This window comes from Gymnoscopelus microlampas (genome assembly GCF_963454915.1).
Source record: "Gymnoscopelus microlampas genome assembly, chromosome: 19".
NCBI lineage: Eukaryota > Metazoa > Chordata > Actinopteri > Myctophiformes > Myctophidae > Gymnoscopelus > Gymnoscopelus microlampas.
In genome coordinates, this window is record NC_139956.1 from 21,702,392 (window position 1) to 21,723,475 (window position 21,084).

The 21,084-nt window shown below is 40.7% G+C and overlaps 2 protein-coding genes across 4 annotated transcripts in view; one reads left to right on the forward strand and one right to left on the reverse strand.

Annotated features, from left to right (window-relative positions):
- Positions 1 to 915: 915 nt before the first annotated feature.
- On the reverse strand, positions 916 to 2,937 carry pop7 (POP7 homolog, ribonuclease P/MRP subunit). Of its 2 annotated transcripts, none has more exons than XM_084042721.1 (2): positions 2,870 to 2,937; positions 916 to 2,004 (listed from the first exon to the last, which is right to left on the reverse strand). In XM_084042721.1, the coding sequence occupies exon 2, from the start codon at positions 1,980 to 1,982 to the stop codon at positions 1,533 to 1,535; it is 450 nt and encodes a 149-aa protein (XP_083898847.1). In that variant the 5' UTR covers positions 1,983 to 2,004; positions 2,870 to 2,937; the 3' UTR covers positions 916 to 1,532. The 2 variants fall into 2 exon arrangements, with proteins under 2 accessions (XP_083898847.1, XP_083898848.1); XM_084042722.1 differs by having other exon boundaries at positions 916 to 1,984; positions 2,870 to 2,905.
- Positions 2,938 to 6,288: 3,351 nt separating this feature from the next.
- Positions 6,289 to 21,084, forward strand: part of gigyf1a (GRB10 interacting GYF protein 1a) — a 29,289-nt gene continuing 14,493 nt past the window's right edge. For both annotated transcript variants that reach the window (XM_084043290.1, XM_084043291.1), the window contains exons 1-7: positions 6,289 to 6,526; positions 9,606 to 10,234; positions 10,421 to 10,484; positions 15,487 to 15,616; positions 16,696 to 16,791; positions 18,972 to 19,089; positions 19,614 to 19,722. In XM_084043290.1, the coding sequence (XP_083899416.1) occupies positions 10,450 to 10,484; positions 15,487 to 15,616; positions 16,696 to 16,791; positions 18,972 to 19,089; positions 19,614 to 19,722 (488 nt within the window). In that variant the 5' untranslated portion in view covers positions 6,289 to 6,526; positions 9,606 to 10,234; positions 10,421 to 10,449. The remainder of the gene's footprint in view (positions 6,527 to 9,605; positions 10,235 to 10,420; positions 10,485 to 15,486; positions 15,617 to 16,695; positions 16,792 to 18,971; positions 19,090 to 19,613; positions 19,723 to 21,084) is intronic.

Consider the following 21,084-nt stretch of genomic DNA (forward strand, 5'->3'; position numbering starts at 1 on the left):
GACAGCAATTCAGACAGCAGTCATGCAATTAGTCTGTCATGCGAACAACGCAGTGGGGCTTTTGCTGGCCTGGATACTCACCACTTTCAGACTAGTTGCCATCCGCATTTGTTGTTTCCTGTATTTTTTATATCTGTTTGTGGAACTGGAGATGTTTGTACATGTTTTCGTTCCTGTTTTTGTGTTGTCTTGTACCCCCCGATCTCTGTGCCATTTGGCATTTAAATACAAAATATTATTCTTTGATAAACAAAGGATGGATGAAAACAAGATGAGAGGAAGTATGTCTGTTTGTTGTTCCTCATGGCTTTTTTGTTTTCCTGGTGATTGGTGTTGAGAGAAGTTGGCGTCATGAGGCCTTTTCTGTGGCCCTAGACACATGACCTCAACCCCTGACTTTAGTTGCTAAAAACATGCTGGCAGCTCTGTAGGTGCCTTAAATGTGTATCATTATGATGTTCTAATTCAGATTAAGTTAACTTTTGGAGGTGGTCTCCCAACTCTTCCACTGAGAAGTTTGACAATGTCAAAAGTTATTGGAAGCCGAAAACCCACTGGATCGGACACTAGATTAAACACCGTCTTTATCGCAACTTGCAATTACATCTGGAGATGGAGACAACAGACATAAAACACATAGCTTTGCAGCACTTGTGTACTGTACACTGTACGTATACAACACACACACACACACACACACACACACACACACACACACACACACACACAGTATGAGATCCAGTTCTTGATACCCTCAAATTCAGAATGTTAAAAACTAGGCTTTGGAATGGGATGTTTAGTCCATGGATCAAACAAAGAAGGCCCCAGAAATATAGCACTCAGGCAAGGTACACTGTGATCTACTGACCCCTAGTGGACATTTAATCATAGGATGTCGAAGAAGAAAAAAAAAAATACAAATATTTGTGTGTTTATTTGTATGACATAAATATCAGTCATTTTTTGTTAACAACGATCTGATAATGAAACCGAAAACCCGGAGGAAGTGATTCCTGATTGGCACAAGCAACATTATATTGTAAAATAAATAACATTTACTTAATGGAACACTTTTCAACATTATTGTCATTATATTGGTCCTCACTAATAATTGCTAAAACAAGTGAACCATTTCAGGATTCAGGGCATGCAAAACCAAAAGAATGCAATGAAGAAGGACCAACTTTAAACTGACAATTGACAATTAGTCAACCATTACAAATAACAAACGTACTGTAGCAATACTCCTTATGCATTCAGCTGTGGCTGTCCGTTCATCAAACTATGGAACATAACACTGTTCACAGACATGCCAACATGTCCTTATCTTCTCACAGCCGTTCTGCCACTGCCAAAATCAAAGGGCAGAAAGATAACGTGGTCATCTCCTGACCAAGCTGAGTTTTTCCCCAAAAAACACAACTTGCCAAGGAGATCCTTTGTGTCTATTGGTGTACAATTGGAGAGGTCATTTCTGCAGTCATGGTGGTGTAAAAACAAAACACGTGCTGTGATGAAAACATCACAGCTGCTCACTGAGGGTAGAAGACCTTGATGTGAATGGCCGAGTTGTTGCGCGTGCGAGTCATGGGCTCCCCGGCCTCGTCCGGGTCTTCTGGCTCCAGGTCATCGACCAGCTCCACCGTGGAGGTGTTGGCAGCCAGCTGTAGGGCCCCCTGGCTGCTGGCCTGAAGCTGCAGGGCGATGTTGATGGCCCTGTTGATGGCCAGGCCCAGGCCATGGACGCAGATCTCCCTGTGGCCTCCCCCTTCCAACAGCTTCTGGCAGCGGGCCAGCTGAGCCCGGAAGTCTGTCTTCATGTTGACGTATACGTCGTTGCGTCGCTTGGGGAGTTTGCGAGGTAGTCGTTTGCGGAGGGTGTACTCCACCGGGTCCATCTCCACGGCCTGGGAGCCGGTGTCAGCTGGCATAACAGCTGTCTGGGGTATAGAGGCGCTCGCTGGGCTGCGTGGCTCTGTCATGTCTGTTTGTGTGCAACAGCAGCTGGGGCACAAGCAGGAATACAATACAGTTTAGTTGCTGAGCACATTTTCGCACATTTTTATCTCTCTCTCTCTCTCTCTCAGCACTTTCACATTGTGGGCCAAAATGTAATAATAATAATGAATAATAAATAATTTGTATACATGATTGAAGTGAACATTTAAGGCCTAATATTTCTGCAATTGCTACAAAACCTGTGGCTGGCCAGTCAATTATCATTGGTCAGTTATCAATCCAATCAATCAATCAATCAATCAATTTATGGCATAACCAGTTGAAGTAAATCTGATCATACCATGTATGTTCCAATCATGTTTCATGTATATTTTACATTGCTTCAGACAATTAACCAAATGCCTTTCCGTTTTTTTTTTACATTTTGGTTAAAGAAATAGCCAATTTTATATGGCTATTTGGGGAAAAAAACATTACACACACACGCGCGCGCGCACACACACACACACACACACACACACACACACACACACACACACACACACACACACACACACACACACACACACACACACACACACACACACACACACACACACACACACACACACACACACACACACAATAACATTGTTATTATCAACCACATAACGGTGTTACGCCATTACGTTACCAGCACAGACTACATCTAAGCAACGGTTTATGGTTTTATCAAATTGAGACAAATATCTATATATCTATAGATATATAGATATTTGTCTCAAGATCATGTACGTAGTATACTACGTACATGATCTATCCTGAAAAATAAATGTCTATCTGTCAATGAAAACATAATATTCCCGATACGGGACTGTAATGAAAACATAGCGCTAGCATAAAGTATTAGTTCTTTAAGCAACACTTGTACCTTCAGTGTGTAAATATTACGATTGTGCGAATCCTCGCTGTCGCTGGCATACAAGAAATGTTGCCAGGTTTTGTGAGAGAAATAAGCAGCCATGTCTATGAAAACAAGCCCAAAAGAAGCAAACTCACAACGTGGTCACGAATCACGATACGACGCGTTGTGAGCTTGTAGATCTGCTATTTTCAAAGAAAAATCTTGGGAAAAACTGAACATGTAGGAATATTTTCAAATCCACAAAATCTTGGTTTGGGGTCTCTGGCACAAAATTAGCCCTAGAATGTCTGTGATCTAATATGTTCAGAAGGTTAATTAATTGGGTTTAAAAATATGTATTAATTTGGGGGTCCTTGACATGAAAATGTTTGAGAACCACTGGTTTAAACAACATTTGGAAGAAAGCCCAAATTAAGCAACTACACTTTAGAAACAAGCCCAAAAAAACGCAACCCCCCCACAACTGCCAGCAACTTTACAGAAAAATAAGCCCAAAGTCGCTTATAATAAGCCGACATGGCAACGCTGCATACAAATTGAAATGACTCGGATGAAATAAAAACGTTGCCCCGGAAACACTACATAACACTGAAAAGGACCAAAACAAATTAAACAATTGAATATAAATCGCATAAAATGTTTTTTTTTTCTATATTAATGGAATATACATTAAGTTATATTCCATCTCGAGAATGTGTTGCTTACACTCAAGCGACACCTGGTCGTACTATTGTATTCAGTCAAACGCTTGAGAATATTCCTTATTTTTAGCTCATACTGCAGCGCCACCATGTGGTGTTATCGTGGAGGTGTAGCTAGTAATCTACAATATTTGTATATTTCCGTTTTTTACCACATTTTGCCTTTTTACCTTTCAAAAAAGATGCTCTCTTCCTCTCATCAGGGTGACTTGAGCCTAAATGAACAATCTTTGCTTTGAGGCAGTGGTGCAAAAAGTACTCACTTTTTACTTAGTAAAAGTATCCCAAGAAAAGTAACTAAAGTTTTCAAATAATTGTAGTGGAGTAAAAAAAAAAGTACAATATTTGCCACTGAAATATAATGGAGTAGAAGTAAAAGTATTGAAAATTGGAAATACTCCAGCGAAGTAAAACACATCAAAATTGTACTTAAATACAGTACTTGAGTAAATGTACTAGTTACTTTACACCACTGGTTCTCACCCCTGTGTTTCTGTCTGTCTGTGTGTCTGTCTGGAGATAGAGCTAATCTTGCAAACATCTGGACCAATTAGCACCACATTTCTTGTGCACACAATCTCAACACCTCCACAGTTTGTTTTCACTGAATAGGCTACTTTTTGAAACATTAACTTGAAATATTAACAATAATTTTATAATGGGGAGTCATGGAGCCCAGATTGGGCTGAAACCTTGCCAGAATTTGGAGTCATATATAGATTAACTGTTGACTGACATCAGAGAATTGCCACATGAAGTTCCAGGATCCATATTGGAGTTAAATTGACTCAGCCCAATATCCGACTGGTGTGGCTGTGATTTAGTGACAGACAGACAGACAACTTGAACTTGATTTTCTGATATTTTTACAGGGGCCAGTTGAAGTGATTTGTGGAGCTCCCTCTGATGTTGTGTTTGTGATCGTCTTTGACATTTCTTGAAGAAGTTTGACAGGTACATGGGTGTCTTTGTGGTGTAGTGTATCTTGTAGACCAGGCCCATTGCAATATGCTGTACTCTGTCCTCTACCCTGAGCCATCCCACCCTGGCAAAATGAGCAGATGTTAGATGAGTTGTAAGTGTAAGGCCAAGCAGTAGCCTGACCAGTTGTTTTGGGATGTCTGGGTGCCTTGTTTTTAAGGCCTTTGTGGTGTTATGGTACCATGAGGTGCATGCATAGTCGAAGTGACATTGGATGAGTGCTCCTGCTTAGAGTCCTCAATGTATTCCTACTGACCAGTGAGGAGATCCTGTACAAAAATGTTGTTCTATGGTTGACTTTTTTGATTACTTTAGTTGCCATTTTTTCCACTGGAAAGATTTGCCTCTAAAATACAACCCAGGTAGGTAATTTCGTCTTTTCTTGTGATAACATAATTGTCACCCACTTTTACTGTGAAGCCATCAAGGGCAGGAATTTCAGGGAAGCCACGAAGGCCATGGCCGTCGTTGCCCCTCAGTTTGGCCTGGTGCCCCTCAAAGAAATGGCATTCCCAGAGGCCACAGTGGCCTTAATGCCCCAGCTAACTGCACCACTTTCTCTTCTGTCTCTTTCTTGTCATGTAGACACTAGTGTATTTTGTTGAGATTCTGAATTCTCAACTCCCCATCTTTAAACCAATCCAACTTTGATTGGTGCAGGGCTGAGCATGGATCAGATTGTATAAATACCATTATTTATTTATTTCACTGCAGATAGTCTACATATCAAATTTAAAATCATCTTAAATTCAATTAATTCTTTCAATAGACTAAAATCTTGTTTTATTTGATTGCCTTCCTGCCCTGGCATTTGGCCTTTGTGCCCTCAAAAAATGCACAACACCAAAGGCCAAGTGGCCTTGCCCCTAAAATTACGAAATTCCTGCTTGAAATGGTTTATTTTGGGGTTGCGGAACACCACAGCTCACTGGGACTGGGGGGGACAGGGTTCCGTTCAGCTCCACCACCTGTTCTCCCCCCTCCAGATGGGATTGCATCCAGTTCACTGATTTATTTGATTGATTATTGGTGTACTTTATTTAGTAAGACATGAGAACATCAGTACATGGCAGTACAAATTCACAATACAAGGTCTACTAAACTGGAAGACTCATTAAGCACTGAGCTTGTTTAAGATGAGATCCCCATGCACACAAATCATGTCATGATGATGTGCAATCAAATCCGATTGCTTTTAGCTCATAAGCACAAACACGATATCTAAAACATGGAGCAGTTTTGGGGGGAATAGTCGAGCTCTACGTAAACTATGTGACCGATGTGGACAATGGCATGTATGGCCCATACATACGAATGAATGGAATTATACATTCATAATAGACAGACAGAGTGACAGACACATACATAATTGTGACATAATTTCACATTATGAGTGACACCTCCCGGACAAATATGACCGGATATGTATTTGATTGTAGTGTAGCGAATCTAGCGATCACAGTTTGGTCTCGCGAGGATGAATTGTTGCATGTCCAAACCTATGGTCCAAACTGTTCGGGTCGAGCTTAACGTTTGCACTGATGAAAATAATGTACACCTCGACGTACGATGGTGTCGACTATATCCCCGCAGATCTACAAACTAATTTGAACGGGCTTGAATTTTGTCCGTTGGCTTGTAGATCTGTTCGGTGGTGAAGTCACGTGGTGCGCACACGAACGGCCATGTTTCCGAAACACAAACAACGCACGGAGGGGAGGGAGCAGTAGAGAGGAGCACACAGAGGCAGACCAGAACACTGATACGCAGCAGCAGCGACCGAACGAAGGAGGAGAGCGAAAGAGAGAGGGGAGGACATTAAATAAATAAACACAAATAACACAAAAAAACGCACGACTTTGTGTGGACAAAGTACGATTCTAGTCGAATGAGAACGTTGTTTACATGAGAGACCAATGCATTAGGATCTAAGAGGCTGTAAACACAACGTGCGGGGCTGACCATAAAAACCACACAGAAGGTAAGAAGGAGCCCGTTGGTTCCTCTTCTTTTTGCAGCTAGCTGGCTAGCACACGGCTAACGTATACACCGTCACTTGTCGCGGTCAAGACGCGCACGCCACGCACGCGGGTGCACAACAGCACGCGTGCAAAGTGTTTTTTTGTGCCGAATGTGAATTGTAAGAGCAGTCGTTTTTTGGCGTAGTTTGTCGTAGACGTGTTGTTTACATTGCCTAAAGCTAGCGAATAGCAACATGGTAGGTAGAGGTGGACGTCCCGTCCGCTCCGCACATTGGTAGAGCAGAGCAGGCCAGACGGCTGCGATAACCATACCCAAGGTGTCGTTAGTGACGTCACAACTAAGCGTCATCTGGGGCTAGCCGCAAGCAACTCTTTAGATCCTATTTTTAATATCTGGAATCTAGAGTTGCAATACCACCAACCCATTGACAGCCCATACAATCCAAACAGAAAAGTTGACTCGGTTCCACAGATAAATATTGTACAAATAGCCAAACTACAAGGCCAATTGGTGTTGATATAAGTAATAATAATTGTAGGAGTGCATATAAGAGTACATTAATTTGTTCTAGTTTCTCAGACATTGTTGTGGCAGCAATAATAACAAACAGATATAAACAATAACAGAAAAAAGGGAATAGCAGTAAAGACAACAGTTAATCAGTTTATATGTGGTTGGTCCACTCCCGGCGCACTTGGGGTGCTGAAGGTGCTTTGTGCAAGGTTCCTTTTCCTAAAGTTCTAAACATCCATTTACCTGTATCTCTGTGTGTATGTAGAAACACACAGGCTGCCTCTTGGGGCGATTATTGTTATTATTGTAATTGTAATTAATATTATTAGCATTGTGAGCTTGTGGATCGGCTATTTTCAGCGAAAGCTTTCCCCACAATAACAGAAAATACACTAGTATTGAGCCCTGAGAGACTCCGCTTACATTATGGGGTTAACATTGGGTTTAAGTGGTTAAAATATATCGAGATGAGTGAAGGCTAAGTTTTGTTTATGACATCACGGTCCCATCCGTGGTGTTTTCATCCCATCACTCCGCCCCCCTCCAGTCCTCCGCCATAACAGACCGTCATATTAGAGAACCGAGGCCTTCTCTCTCGGGCTGTTAGTGAACACCGTATGCATGGTAGCTACCAGCTAATGTTATGCAACCCGAAATATGATCTGGTGGACCATATCCTTCGCCGTTATGTTCGATTTATGACCGCAAAAGTCCATGTTCCATGCCTGCGGCCATCAGCTTTAACATTTGGCTGCTTTAAGTGTGCAGCCAACGGCCAGTTGATGTTGGCTAACTTGTAGCCTGTGTTGAAGCGCTAGTAGTACTGTATCCTCCTTCACGGCCCCTACAGCCTGTGTGCTTACTATTCATTGCGGCCTCAGTCTCCGAAAAAGACAATTTGATTCCATCGGTAGGTTTTAGTTTTTAGTTTTCAAAGCACAGGGCCCAACATTTTAACTGGTAAACATTTGTAAATGTCCAGGTAACCTGGGATGTTTATTGATTTAACTAATGCTGCAGGAAATCTGTGCCCCTCATGTCCTCACTAGTAGCCTCTAGATATCCTGATTTGGCATAGCCTATGTACCATAATAACAACAGGCCTACAAAGTTTGTGCTATATATATGGGTGCACATTTTTCCTGAAGTTAAAAAGAAACTCTGAATAAGATGCTGTAGGACTGCAACTACTTATTTCATACTGATTAATCTGTCAATGATTATTTAATGTGTGGTTAATTTAGAATGTAAGGTAACAAAATGATTGTATCACATCACAAGTGAACAGAACCCAAACAAGGCATAGAAATGTGTTTGCCCTGTTGTCGAAATATGAATGAAAAGTTAAAACAGCCAATGTATAATGCCAACAAATAATCATTTATTAATAGCCTCAACCCACCAACACAGTGTGTTTTGGTTATGCTTAAAGACATGCAGACCACTCGCCCTACCCTGCAGTCAGAAACATAACCTTTCCATTTAATATGGAACAAAAACAAGTATTCACATTTTGTTGAAGTAATCATCACAGTCGGAAACAAAAATGTACATGATACTTTCCTAAAGTCATTCTATTACAAAAATGTGATTCCGTTTTTGAACTGCTTCACCTCTAGTATATACAAGTGTATTTGAACTGAAATGACATTGTTAAGGGTGTGTTTGAGTGTGATAAGTGTATGCACTGTGCACATGAGTTTAATATATATTAGGGGGGGAAAGTGTTGCCTTAAATCCAGAATACCCCTTTTGTCAAAAGAAAGTCAAGTTGTTAATCAAGATATGAATTTGTGAATTCAAATTTGAATGTTTTTTTTGTTTGTTTTTTTGTTTTCAGGTATGTCATATCTAGCCAAAACAAGCTTATTAAGCAGTTGGTTACAGACCTTGTAGGCTCCTAATCTAGTAATAAGACCATAACATTGGCTTCATCTAGCTTCTACTGTATAAGTTCTGGGTGTAACAATGAAGAAGCACGTTGCCATTTTAGTGCCCATCTCTTAGTTAAGTTCAGGTGCTATCCCTTATTCAAATTTGTAAAAAGAAATATGTTAGCTCTCCAATAAGTTATTGTTGAAGTTGTGCATGGTTCACTTCCTAAATGGATTACATTGTGAATAGTACAAAGGGTAATACAAGCTCAGATGTTTACCACCAACGTACGTATAACTCAGTTGGCTGGATATTGCTTTAGTGGCCATGTCATTTGCAGGTGCTTTCTTACCACTTCAAATGAGTCGACCCCTGGATTTCTCTATGGGAAATCTCCCATGAGCATATTTATTCCACGAAGGAACACAGCAGTGTTTTTCAATTATCTCAATGTGCTGAAACAAATACATTCTAAAACAAAGTACCATAACAGAGAGTCTCAAGGAAAGCGGCCTTGAAAGTAGCGTGTCAAACCAAAACAAGAGTAAATCAAATTACACTGTCTTGGTTGTGAATACATGGGCAGGCTGCCAAGCAGTGAGTGAAAGTGTGTCTCACTAGGTAGTTATTTGATTAAATACACACTTCTTATCTTTAAACCTTTGTCTTTTATTTTATTTTTTCCACAGTGGTGCAAAAGGAGGAGGGCAGGAAATAGAGGAGTTACCTAAAGGGTCTCCGTCAATCCACATTTCATCCGGAGCGAGAGAACGAGGCACAGAGGGAGGGAGAAGAGAGTGGAGGAGTGAGAGTCGCGTCTGCTCTTGGCAGCTGTTCCAGCAGCCTGTTTTGCTGTTTGGCTGTTATTTTGTTCCTGCGTTAACTTTTTTGATGAATCAGTTCATATTTTTAACTTCAATGTGATACATATATATAAAATATATATATATAACTGCTGTTGTCAAAAAGAAAATCATTATTACTACTATCGAGAGTTTTATTTCGTTTCATCGTTCAATTCCAAGGTTTTTTGAGTTTGTTTTATTTTTGACAACCCTTTTTTGGCTGTGAGTAGCAGGAGCTTCCATTCTCCAAACGAACAATCCTCAATCCCCTGCTTTACCGAGTAGGACCCGATAACCTGGTATTCCTCAAGCACCTGAAACTGGCAGCTATTTTCTTTGTGTCTGTGTGTTTGGGGAGCGCTGTGACCACAGCTAAAGCACCACTCAGCCTTCTAGTCACCTAAGCCTAACTAAAGCCAGCCAGCCCTAGCCTGGTCCAGTCCAGTCCAGCCTGCTCCGATCATCTGGACAGGGTAAGACAACTAAGAGGTGTGTGTACTTCCTGACGGTTGCACACATGTTTGACGGTATCCATAATGTGTGACTGTTTAATGGCACCATGTATATATAAATCTGTACGTTTAACACGCTCAAGGGCTGTTCTCTACATGAACTATTTGTCCATGAAAAAAAACAAAAACATTTAATTTTGTCCTCAGATACTCAGTTCTTCGAGGACGTGAGGAATATGACTGCTGAGACTCTTAACTTCGGCCCAGAATGGTAAATATATATGTATATATATATGCCTTTTATTTATAGTCCACACCACACTGAAGATTGACAGGACACAGGCTGAGAGGGTTGGGGAATGACATGCAGCAAGGGTCCACTGGGCTCGGGAATCGAACCCAGGACTCGCTGTCAGGCATCAGAGCCCATGTGGTATGCACCTTAACCACTCTAAGGCTATTGGGGGGCCCAAATAATATGGTTTCCATAACAACTTCAATTTACCACAAATTCCTATATCTGTTAAAGGACAGTGACCAGGTTTTTAATTGTGATATAGGTTTTATTGCATGCTTACTGTGAGAAGAAGTCATACCTCAAACCATGTATACAGACTTAATTTGTGACTCATAGCTTAACTTTGCATTTAAGAAGAAATGTACGTCACCTCAAAAATCTCTACAAATTATATACACCTTTGCAATGAATGTCATGCAAAATCTGGAAACATTTTCTATTCAATGCACAATTGCTTACATGTATATCTTCCAACCTAGTGAAGTGGTTAACTGAAAACATAGACATATCTTTTCTGTTTAAGGGGTTTGCTCTCTTCTCATTCATTCTGTCTCCTAAATGTTGTTGGGATGATTTCAGATATGAATCTTTGTACCAGTCCTTATGGTTCAATGGGACTATTGGTTAAAGGTTATAGAAACCATGCTTTGCTTCCACAATACATTGCACCAAAACCTGGCTTATTATTGTTTTTTGGCATCCATTTTCCCGTGTCAAAACAGTCAGGCAGGTCCATCAGTGAAAGAGTTGTATTTGTGAGCAAATGAAAGCATCTAAGTCATGTTAAGATGGCTAGCTACTAATTTAATTGAGAACACCATTCATGTTTGGTATGTGACAAGATAAGCAGCTGATTAGAGAAAGGCTAGCTGTTTGTATGCCTCACATTCCTTTGGTTGAAACATCTGACATGTTCATAAATGTTTTTTTGTGTTGATTATTGGTGTAGCCTCAGTAGGTGAAGGAAACAATATATTTATTTATTTTTGTTTCTGATTTCACGTTTTGCACTGATAATTGGACAAAGACAAACCACCTGAATGATGGTCATCAGGCAGGGCCCGTAGAACAATATCTGGATGCAATGCCACACAGCTGACTTGTTTGGTATATTGATTTGTCATATACATTTAGTTACAATACACATATGACTGATTTGCAATTTTTGCAGCCTAGTTATTGGTCCCTCAAGCATTTATATTTTTAGAAGGTCTGTCTGTCCGAAATGTTCAAATACAGAGAGCTGGTTGCAGCTTATCACAAACTAGTCGAGAAAGATGCAAGTTGGAAATGCATGCCCCACCCGGTTATGCAATACCCGTTTATCTGTGTCCCTTTTATGCCCATGTATAGTAGATCTGTGTCAGGCATGCCCAAATATGGAGTCTATCCGGAGTTGAGTTCTCTCATTCTTTCTCTCAGAAAATAAGAGAAATTTTAGAGAAATTTGCTGCATGAGCCCCATTATGTGTCAAAGTAATGTGCAAGTCAGCATTTATCTAGCCCGGACCCGATACCATGCAGACAAAAAAAAAAGAAAAATCAATACAGGCAATATTTCAACCTTTGTTTCATCAAAAGAAAGCTTCCTAAAAGCCTTTATGGGCATTTTTCTGAACCGTGACTTGGTTTACACATATTAACGATCTTGTGAAGGAAACCAAGAGCAAAAATTGAATTAGAGAAACCAAAGCATTGGAAGCCAACAACAGAACAACCATTCTACAAGCATGTCATCGAGGAGGGTGGAGACATGTGTCCACTAAACACCAGTGTTTGTAGCCCTGGTTTGTCTTTGTTTTGATGGGAAAGGTATATGGTTTATCACATGTACTATTGTATATCGTCTCTGTCGGGTGGAAACCTCATATGTCCAAAACTGTTACTTTTCAGGATTCAAATAAGAAAATAGAGCTTGCAGCTCTGCTACTTTTGATACTTTTGCGATGATGTAGAATGATCAAGTAGGGCATCAATTTACAAAAAAACACAAAGTTAGAATATGGAGATGAGAGGTTTCCGACCGACAGCAACGATATTCTGAATCTCAACAGGAAGATTTTCTGACACCTAGGCTAGGGCTAGGGAATTCCGGCTATTAGTTGCCCAAATCCTTTGAGATTTGCAATCTAAAGAAAGAGGTGCTTGGTGGAGACACTGACACTTAAGTGGTCAGGTGGAATGGGAATGCAGTCTTCCTTTATTTTTCATGTTGTACTTGTAAACCATGTTCAATTTCAGGAAGAAATCACTGTTAACTTGAAAACAACAGATTAAACACTTAGTTCATCTCATTAAGGACTGGTGAGGTTACTACAGTTGGATTTATACAGTTAGCTTTGTACAAAGCCTTTAGGAGAACATGATGAGCCTGCTTTGCAGTTGTGGCCATGAAGTAACCATGATAATGATCCTTTGGTATTACATTATATCCTGTTGTTTTGTTTTTCATGGCTTGTAAATGACCATTTTGGTGACAAATGCTCCCGAAATGTAATGGGTGTGACCTTGAAACATAATTTGGAGCATTTGTGCGAGTGCAAATAATTGTTCTGGTACAACTATTTGCTGGTCTGTGAATTCTAGTTAGTGCACCCAGTCAGTCAGTATGTGCCTTGTGGATGTAGGAAAGGTGCTCTGTAGCATGGAGATAGTTTGATTATTGGCACAACCTAGCGGAGATGTTTCTGATCACTGCTGTACCAACATGCCAGCGCTTTCTGTATCGTCATCAGTGACAGTCCGACATTTGTTCTACCTTCTTCCACTTTTAAACGTTTTACCGTGCTGGTATCTTTGCTGTCTTTCCTTGTTCATTTACCTCAAATGCACTTTTCTTCTGGCCATTTTAAACAAAAGTCAAGCCATATCACGCTAGGGAGAGATCAGAAAGTGCAATATTGGCTGACATTTTGTGCAGAACAAGTCTCATATTTGTCAATCAAACCATTCACGGATGCTTTGAGCACTTGGCATCTTGAAGTTGACACTGTGACAAGACACGCAAACTATGTGAGGGAGAGGGGGGCTGATCCATCTGAGCAATGGGGTGTGTATGCCCCCGACAGAGTTTATAAAAGCTGATCACAACAAGACAAAGACATTAGCGGGGGAAAATGTGTGCTTTTAATGTGTGTGTGGATTACATAGATTATCAAGCAGTTTCATATTCTCTTGACTACTTTCACATTTCCTGGTTGTTGAGATGCATTCACATTGGGCGCCACACGATTATTCGCATGACACAATTATAATTATTTGGAGTGATGCAATTCGATATTCAGTCAATGTCAATGTAATGGGAGGTACACGCTCCTGATATATCAGGAGCCCAGTTTGTTCCTATTTGTTTGCCTTGAAGCTTGCACCTTACAATAGGAAAATTAAAATACATGGGAAATATATCGTTTTACAGTATATTAACCACATCGGGTAGAGAAGTAATGAAAGAGTCCTTAGATAAAAGAAAAACAGACAAAATGCCAAAATCATGCAATCACTGCACCTTTAATGAAATCCTGTCTGAAATCATCACTGCGTTCACATCAGCATGGGATTCACTAATATGTAAACTTCTTTTTTACCTTACCCCAGATGGATTTGGGGATTTGGGGACCACAATCTAGGAGTGAACTACATTCACCATGTTTTTCAGAAACTCAATTCCCAAGTCACTCAAACTGGAAATTGTCACTGCTCTTCAGTTAAGATAATGCTAACAGAAATTCTCTATTCTCGTCCTCTCATGTCCTCTACCTCCCCAACCCAACTGCCCCATCATCAGTGAGTGTTTGTGTAGAGCTTAATGGGAGGCGTAGTCTCTGGTTTGCAGGCTCTCCAGCTCTAATGGCCTGTGACTGCTGTATGCATTCTTGGTGCAGTGCCAGCCATGCAAAATATTCTTCCCTTTACACATCTGCAGCCACTCTCCCTCTAGCCTTGTGGACTTGTTTCCTCTGTTGTCCTGGATGCATGGTACAGTACTTGTGGGTGCAGACAACTGGCTAGAACATATCAAAGTTATTCTGGCACGAGTCAATTTAGAAGAGACAAATGTGTTTATGTTGACATTAATAATAAACCACAAGAAGAAGAAAATATGAAATAAATGCTTGAGTCACAAATGATCTAAAAGTATGATATTTGGCTGAGAGTCCGTCATATCTTGGCTCTTCTTGTATCGAACCCGTTTGCCTGCCTTTATTACAAGTCACAGGCTTGTTGATCTCCCTCCTCTCTTTTCTCTTTTTTTCCCCCCGATGCATTCTTGCCCTCCGTCTCAATATTACCTCTACCTCTCAACCCCCCCCCCCCCCCCCTCGGAGCTACATATGGTTTTGATGTGGTGCCATTACTCAGTGTGACACACTGTGCGGAGGCATGTGAATAGAGCCATTGTTAAGCTGCAGACCCAGACCTTGGAAGCGGTCCTGCTAGTAATGGCATCTTAAAATGAAATCTTGATATTGGAAGGCTAATGTGTCGTCTGTTTTTAGCCAAGTGGTTTCCGAGGAACCTGCGTGGGAGGATGGTTGATTCCTTACAGAACATTCATAGTGGTTTTTGAAGTGCTGATTTGGTGCCATTTCTTTCCCCCTCCTAGTCAGATAAAAAGGAATTCTTATCAACCTTACACAATAGCCCCTATATCTATATGCCGTGCATAGAGGTGAATTGCTGCATAGTGTCTCTTTGTGAAACATTGTTGCCCCACCATTGTCTTTGTTCATGTCATTTGTGTGGTGTTTTGACATGGCAAAACACTGGCTTACATTTTTATTTGTATTTGTTTTGTTTTGTTTAATATAAAAAGTGGCAATGACGAAAAGAAAAAAAGCTTATATTCCACTTAGGAATGTACTTATGAACTATGATGAACTATGAAGGCTGTATGGTTTGTCTCCTTGATTATTTATATCCATATTGACGGTAAAGAAACATGGGTTGATGTTCAACTGCCTTGATATCTCCACAGGCTCCGTGCACTGTCCAGTGGGGGGACTGTGACTTCCCCCCCTCCTTCCCCCGCCATGCCAAAGTACAAGCTGGCCGAGTATCGCTACGGCCGAGAGGAGATGTTAGCACTTTATATCAAAGACAACAAGGTGAGGAGGAGGAGACATCTCTCTGCTAATCTTTGATTTAAAGGGATAGTTCAGATTAGGTTATTTATCACCACTGTGGAGTGTTTGATAATAGCAGGGTGTGAATACCACGTTTCAATCCCATAATGTTGTCCACTATAGAAAGTTCTGTTTTTCATAGATTTTCATAGATCTTACGTGAACATTACATATGTTAAGGCTTCAACTAGTATTGTTTAATCTGTCGATTATTTGGTGGGGTTTTATTAGGTTGATCAATGAGATTAACACATTGACTGCCTGAATTATTTTCACTGCCTATTGTTATTCATGCCAGAGATTTTTCAATGGAAAAAAAAAAGTACTCACGAGCCGAGATACAACATTTTAAAGTTTTAAGTTAACAAGGAAGTGGATGAGAGTAAAGATCTTCGAAAATTCATATCTCCTTGGTCTTTGGGTCAAATTTAAAAAAAAAAAAGTAAAAAAAAAAAAAAAAAAAAAAAAAATTTGAAAAATTATTTTTTTACTAAAAACGAGTTAACTCGTTTTTAGCAGATCTTGGCACTCAAGTGATGAAAAGCTAAAAACGAGTTAAGTCGTTTTAGGCATTCAATGTGTTAATAATAATTGGACCATAAAATGGCGGTACATACAAAATGATGGTATCACGGGTTAAGCTGAACCCAAAAGGACATGTTGGAATTGCTAATGTTTACCTAGCAGACAAAATCATAATGTTTAAAATCTGAATATGGAACCAAGACCAGCATTCACATCACATATTAGAAAATCAGTAATCACATAACTGACTACTTGATTACAAAAATGTTATTTTTTTGATGATCGGTTATTCAAGTGATCGTTTCACTTCTAATTCATAAGTGTTTTTGAATAGAAATAACGACTTGTCTGAAGTAAATCAGATGGGTTTCTTAAACACCTGAAGCATCTCTTTGAGTGTGTGCCTAGGGATGTCTTTGTTTTTGCAGGACTGAGAAATCTCTCCCGATTGTTATTGTGTGCGAAAGGTGAATCTGTGACCTACTGAATTTCCCCCAGGTTTACACGGTTGTTAACATGTCCTTTGGTGTGTTCAGGTCCCAGAGGACATGCAGGATAAGGAGTTTGCTGCTATTCTGCAAGATGAGCCCATGCAGCCCCTGGCACTGGTGCCTCTCACTGAGGAGGAGCAGGTCAGACATTTTTCTCTCTCTCTCTCTCTCTCTCTCTCTCTCTCTGTGGTGCACACACTTAACTCGTTTTCCCAAATACGTTAACCAGGAAGTGAATGGAGGAGTAAATCTTGCGATCACGCGATCTCCTAGATCTCTGTGTGACTGAGCCTGACTACCCTGCATTTGAACCTGGTTTCCTGCCTAGGTGCTGATTTATTATTTGTTTGCCATTGAGCTAATAGAGCCTGCCTGCTTGCTCAGGGGATAAATTGAATCTTGACCCATCAGGTCAAAATTGGTGTCACATCCTGTGTCAAGTGTGTCTGTGTCTGTCTGTCTCAATAGAAGAGCAGGGAGACAAAATACAACCACCCCAATTGTATAATTTATACAAAATGGCAAAACACATATCATTTTGGGGGTCCTTCACATGAAAAAGTTTTAGCACCACTGATATAGCAACAGAAGAGTTTGAGAACCACTGATATAGCAACATACGTTTTTCAGAAAACTGTTTGGATTTAGAAGACATTTGTAGAATCACAGGGGTATCAAACTGGTCACAGGCAAAATGAGGCAAAATGTGACTGCGGACCCGTTGTGCACAAGCGGACAGATTGAAGCGCGTGAATGCACACACGGACTCCCACAGTTGCTGCTGCCTTTGTTTTTTCAGCCTGCTGTCTCAGTTTCTGCAATAACTACAGTGTCTCGTTTTGTGGATTTGGTTTATTATGAAGGTGGTTACCTTTTTGATTGGTATTACAGTCGTATACTACAATAAGTATGTGATTAGAGATGAAAAACATGATGTTTTTGTTTTGAGATCCCCACCCTTTCCATTTATAAACCATTTGAAATTGAACGTTGGCAGACAGAAATGTAGAATACTGTCCCTGCTCTGTTTCACTTAACACATTTTTCTTATTCTTCATAAGAAACTAAATTAGACACACATTGTAATGCATTTTGCTTACATGTCGCAGTACTTTCAACTGTGTCACACATTTTTCACTTGCTGCTTCCAGACACCTCTTGACTTAAACCAGCCTGTCAACATCAGAGACCAGTTTCTGTGCAGTTATTTATTTTCATGTCATTTCAATGTGTTACCTGCTAGCTCAGTTTAGATTTTAGGTAACGGCTACCTATCGTTCTGCTGTTTACACAACTAGCTCCCCAGCGAGAACTGTGTTGAGAGTCAGGTACAGACAGTGAGAACTCTGTGGAGAGTCAGGAACTGTGTTGAGAGTCAGGTACAGACGGTGAGAACTGTTTTGAGAGTCGGGTATAGACAGTAGGAGAACTGTGTTGAGAGTCAGGTACAGACAGTGAGAACTCTGTTGAGAGTCAGGAACTGTGTTGAGAGTCAGGTACAGACGGTGAGAACTGTTTTGAGAGTCGGGTATAGACAGTAGGAGAACTGTGTTGAGAGTCAGGTACAGACAGTGAGAACTCTGTTGAGAGTCAGGAACTGTGTTGAGAGTCAGGTACAGACGGTGAGAACTGTTTTGAGAGTCGGGTATATACAGTAGGAGAACTGTGTTGAGAGTCAGGTACAGACAGTGAGAACTCTGTTGAGTCAGGAACTGTGTTGAGAGTCAGGTACAGACGGTGAGAACTGTGAGTCAGGTACAGACAGTAGGAGAACTGTGTTGAGAGTCAGGTACAGACAATGAGAACTGTGAGTCAGGTACAGACAGTAGGAGAACTGTGTTGAGAGTCAGGTACAGACAGTGAGAACTGTGAGTCAGGTACAGACAGTAGGAGAACTGTGTTGAGAGTCAGGTACAGACAGTAGGAGAACTGTGTTGAGAGTCAGGTACAGACAGTAGGAGAACTGTGTTGAGAGTCAGGTACAGACAGTGGGAGCGGTGAGGGTCACGGTGGCATCAAAGCGGCTACATAGATAAATGGTAGTATTTTTTTCTTTTCCTCAAAATCATCCGACGGGCCAGATTGAACACCTTTGTATATGGGCCGCCAGTTAGAGACCCCTGCTCTAATGGCTCTTCTCTGCGGTGAACACACTCTAACAGCAGTTCACACATTCCATCTCTTCCCATTTCACTCACATATGCTCTTGTTCAAAGAGATCTATTCTGCTGCTGTGTGACAAACAGTGAGCTCACATTCTTAACATTCCTCCATTTTGCTCTTTCCATTCTGTGTTTTGCCCTGTCTCTCTCGCTGTGCAGAGGAACTTCTCCATGTCTGTGAACAGTGTGGCAGTGCTGAGGCTCATGGGAAAAGGAGTGGGAGGGGCCGCCCCGGCTGGAGTGGTCCGAGGACGAGGGGCCACGCGAGGAGGTCGAGGTAAAAACAAAATCTCCACCAAGGTTTCAATAAAATATAAAACAATATCTATACAAAGTAAAATGTTACACTAAACGACATCAACAAAAACACAACTAAATACGCCACAGCACCCGCTATGCATAGGATATGTACTCACAATAAACACTTTACCACCAGAACCCACATTAACACCAGTCAAACCGCAGCACAAAGCCTTGAGCTCAAGCTACAATGGACGTGATCCAGAGAAAGCAAAACAGTTTATTCAAGCCGTCCTTTGTAATGTTTATTTCCCCTTCGTCTTCTGCCATCTTGACGGACCACACTTCCTCTTGGCCTGCCCAAATAGTTGTCCTTTTGTCAGTCCACACCTGTGTAAGATTGCTGCACGTGCACACATGAGTTCACCTTGTACACACGGCGCTGTTGGCATATAAATGGCCAATGTAAACACTCAACATCCGCTTCAGGACAGCCGAGGAAATGGCTTGGAAAAATGATGGAGTGTGTCCCTTTGTGTCTGTGTCTGTTTTTGTGCCAAGGTCGAGGCCGTGGAGAAGGTGGATTCTACCAAAGAAGTATTGAAGAGGCAGAGGTGGGCTTTGGCCGCAGTGTCCGAGAGATTCACCGCAGTCAGAGCTGGGATGACAGGTAAGTCAACCAACTCCTTTAGGCATCTCTCTATATACTCTACAAACTGTGGGTTGTGACTATAAGTGGGTGATTTACGTAGGTTGTTATGGATCTATACTATTTTTTTATTTGATTAAAAATGTAACTTAAATAAACATGCTTTTAACTCATTGGCTGCCAGCTTTTTGAATTTTTACCTACAGCTGGCTGCCAGACTTTTTCAATGAGAAAAAAAAAGCACTTAGGAGCCGAGATACATAATTTTTAAGTTTTCAGTTATAAGGAAGTGTCTGGGAGCAAAACTCTTCGGAAAATCATATCTCCTTGGTCTTTGGGTTTTTTTGAAAAATTAAAAAAAAAAAAAAAAAAAAAAAAAAAAAACTTTTATTTTGAAAACATTTTTTTTTTGAAAGAACGCAGATCTGCGTCAATGGCAGCCAACGGGCTTTTGCGCAAATGAACGCAGATCTGCGTCAATGGCAGCCAATGTGTTAATGGTTTAACCGTATTACTGGTACTGGTCAAATGGTTAATCCTGTATAGTGTATATCAACCCACTATTGCACAATGTATACATAAGCTTGATTTTACTACCACTGCTATAGTATTAAAAATACAGGGAAATTGTTGCTCTGCTGATGTCTAGTATATAGATACAAGGTATCTTGCACATTTGTGACTGAATGCAATGCTTTGGGCCGCAAGGGGGCCATGGTCATTTTTCAGCTTTTTACAGATTATGCACAGAATGTAAGTTCTGTTCAAATGTCTAATTTATTGAAATCTGAAAATATTTCAAGAAGCCAGGATAGTCAAAGCAAACGTCTTCCAAAGATTTCACACATTCAGGCCTGTTAATGGGCGTTAACAATGGATAATTTATTCAACCACTAACCACACCTCTAACCACTCACCCATTGTCACCTTTCAGTCAGCTGTCAACTCTATAGAAACTTGAAGCAACACATACATTTCACAAAATAGTATTTTGTGAAAATCAGGTGGTCTCTAGGCCCTAGAGACCAGTGGTTCTCAAACCACGGACCCCCATAACCTAGTAACTCTGAGAATGTATAAATGTAACCAAATGGACCATTACGAGTCCATTTATATTTTATCCAAGGTTTACATTTATACACTCTCAAGAGTTAAAGACCTAAGGGTCCATTTGGTTATTTTGAGAACGATAACATAATCAGCATGATTTGGCCTATGTCATGCTGATTATGTAGTATGATAACACTGAGAGTGTTTAAATGTAATCAAATTGACCTCCATTTGGTTACATATATTCACTCCCAGAGTTATATACCTTTCAAGGGTCCGGCCATTCAATGTTGTTCTTTTGAGCACTCGTGGCCTAGACTAGAAAACAACAAA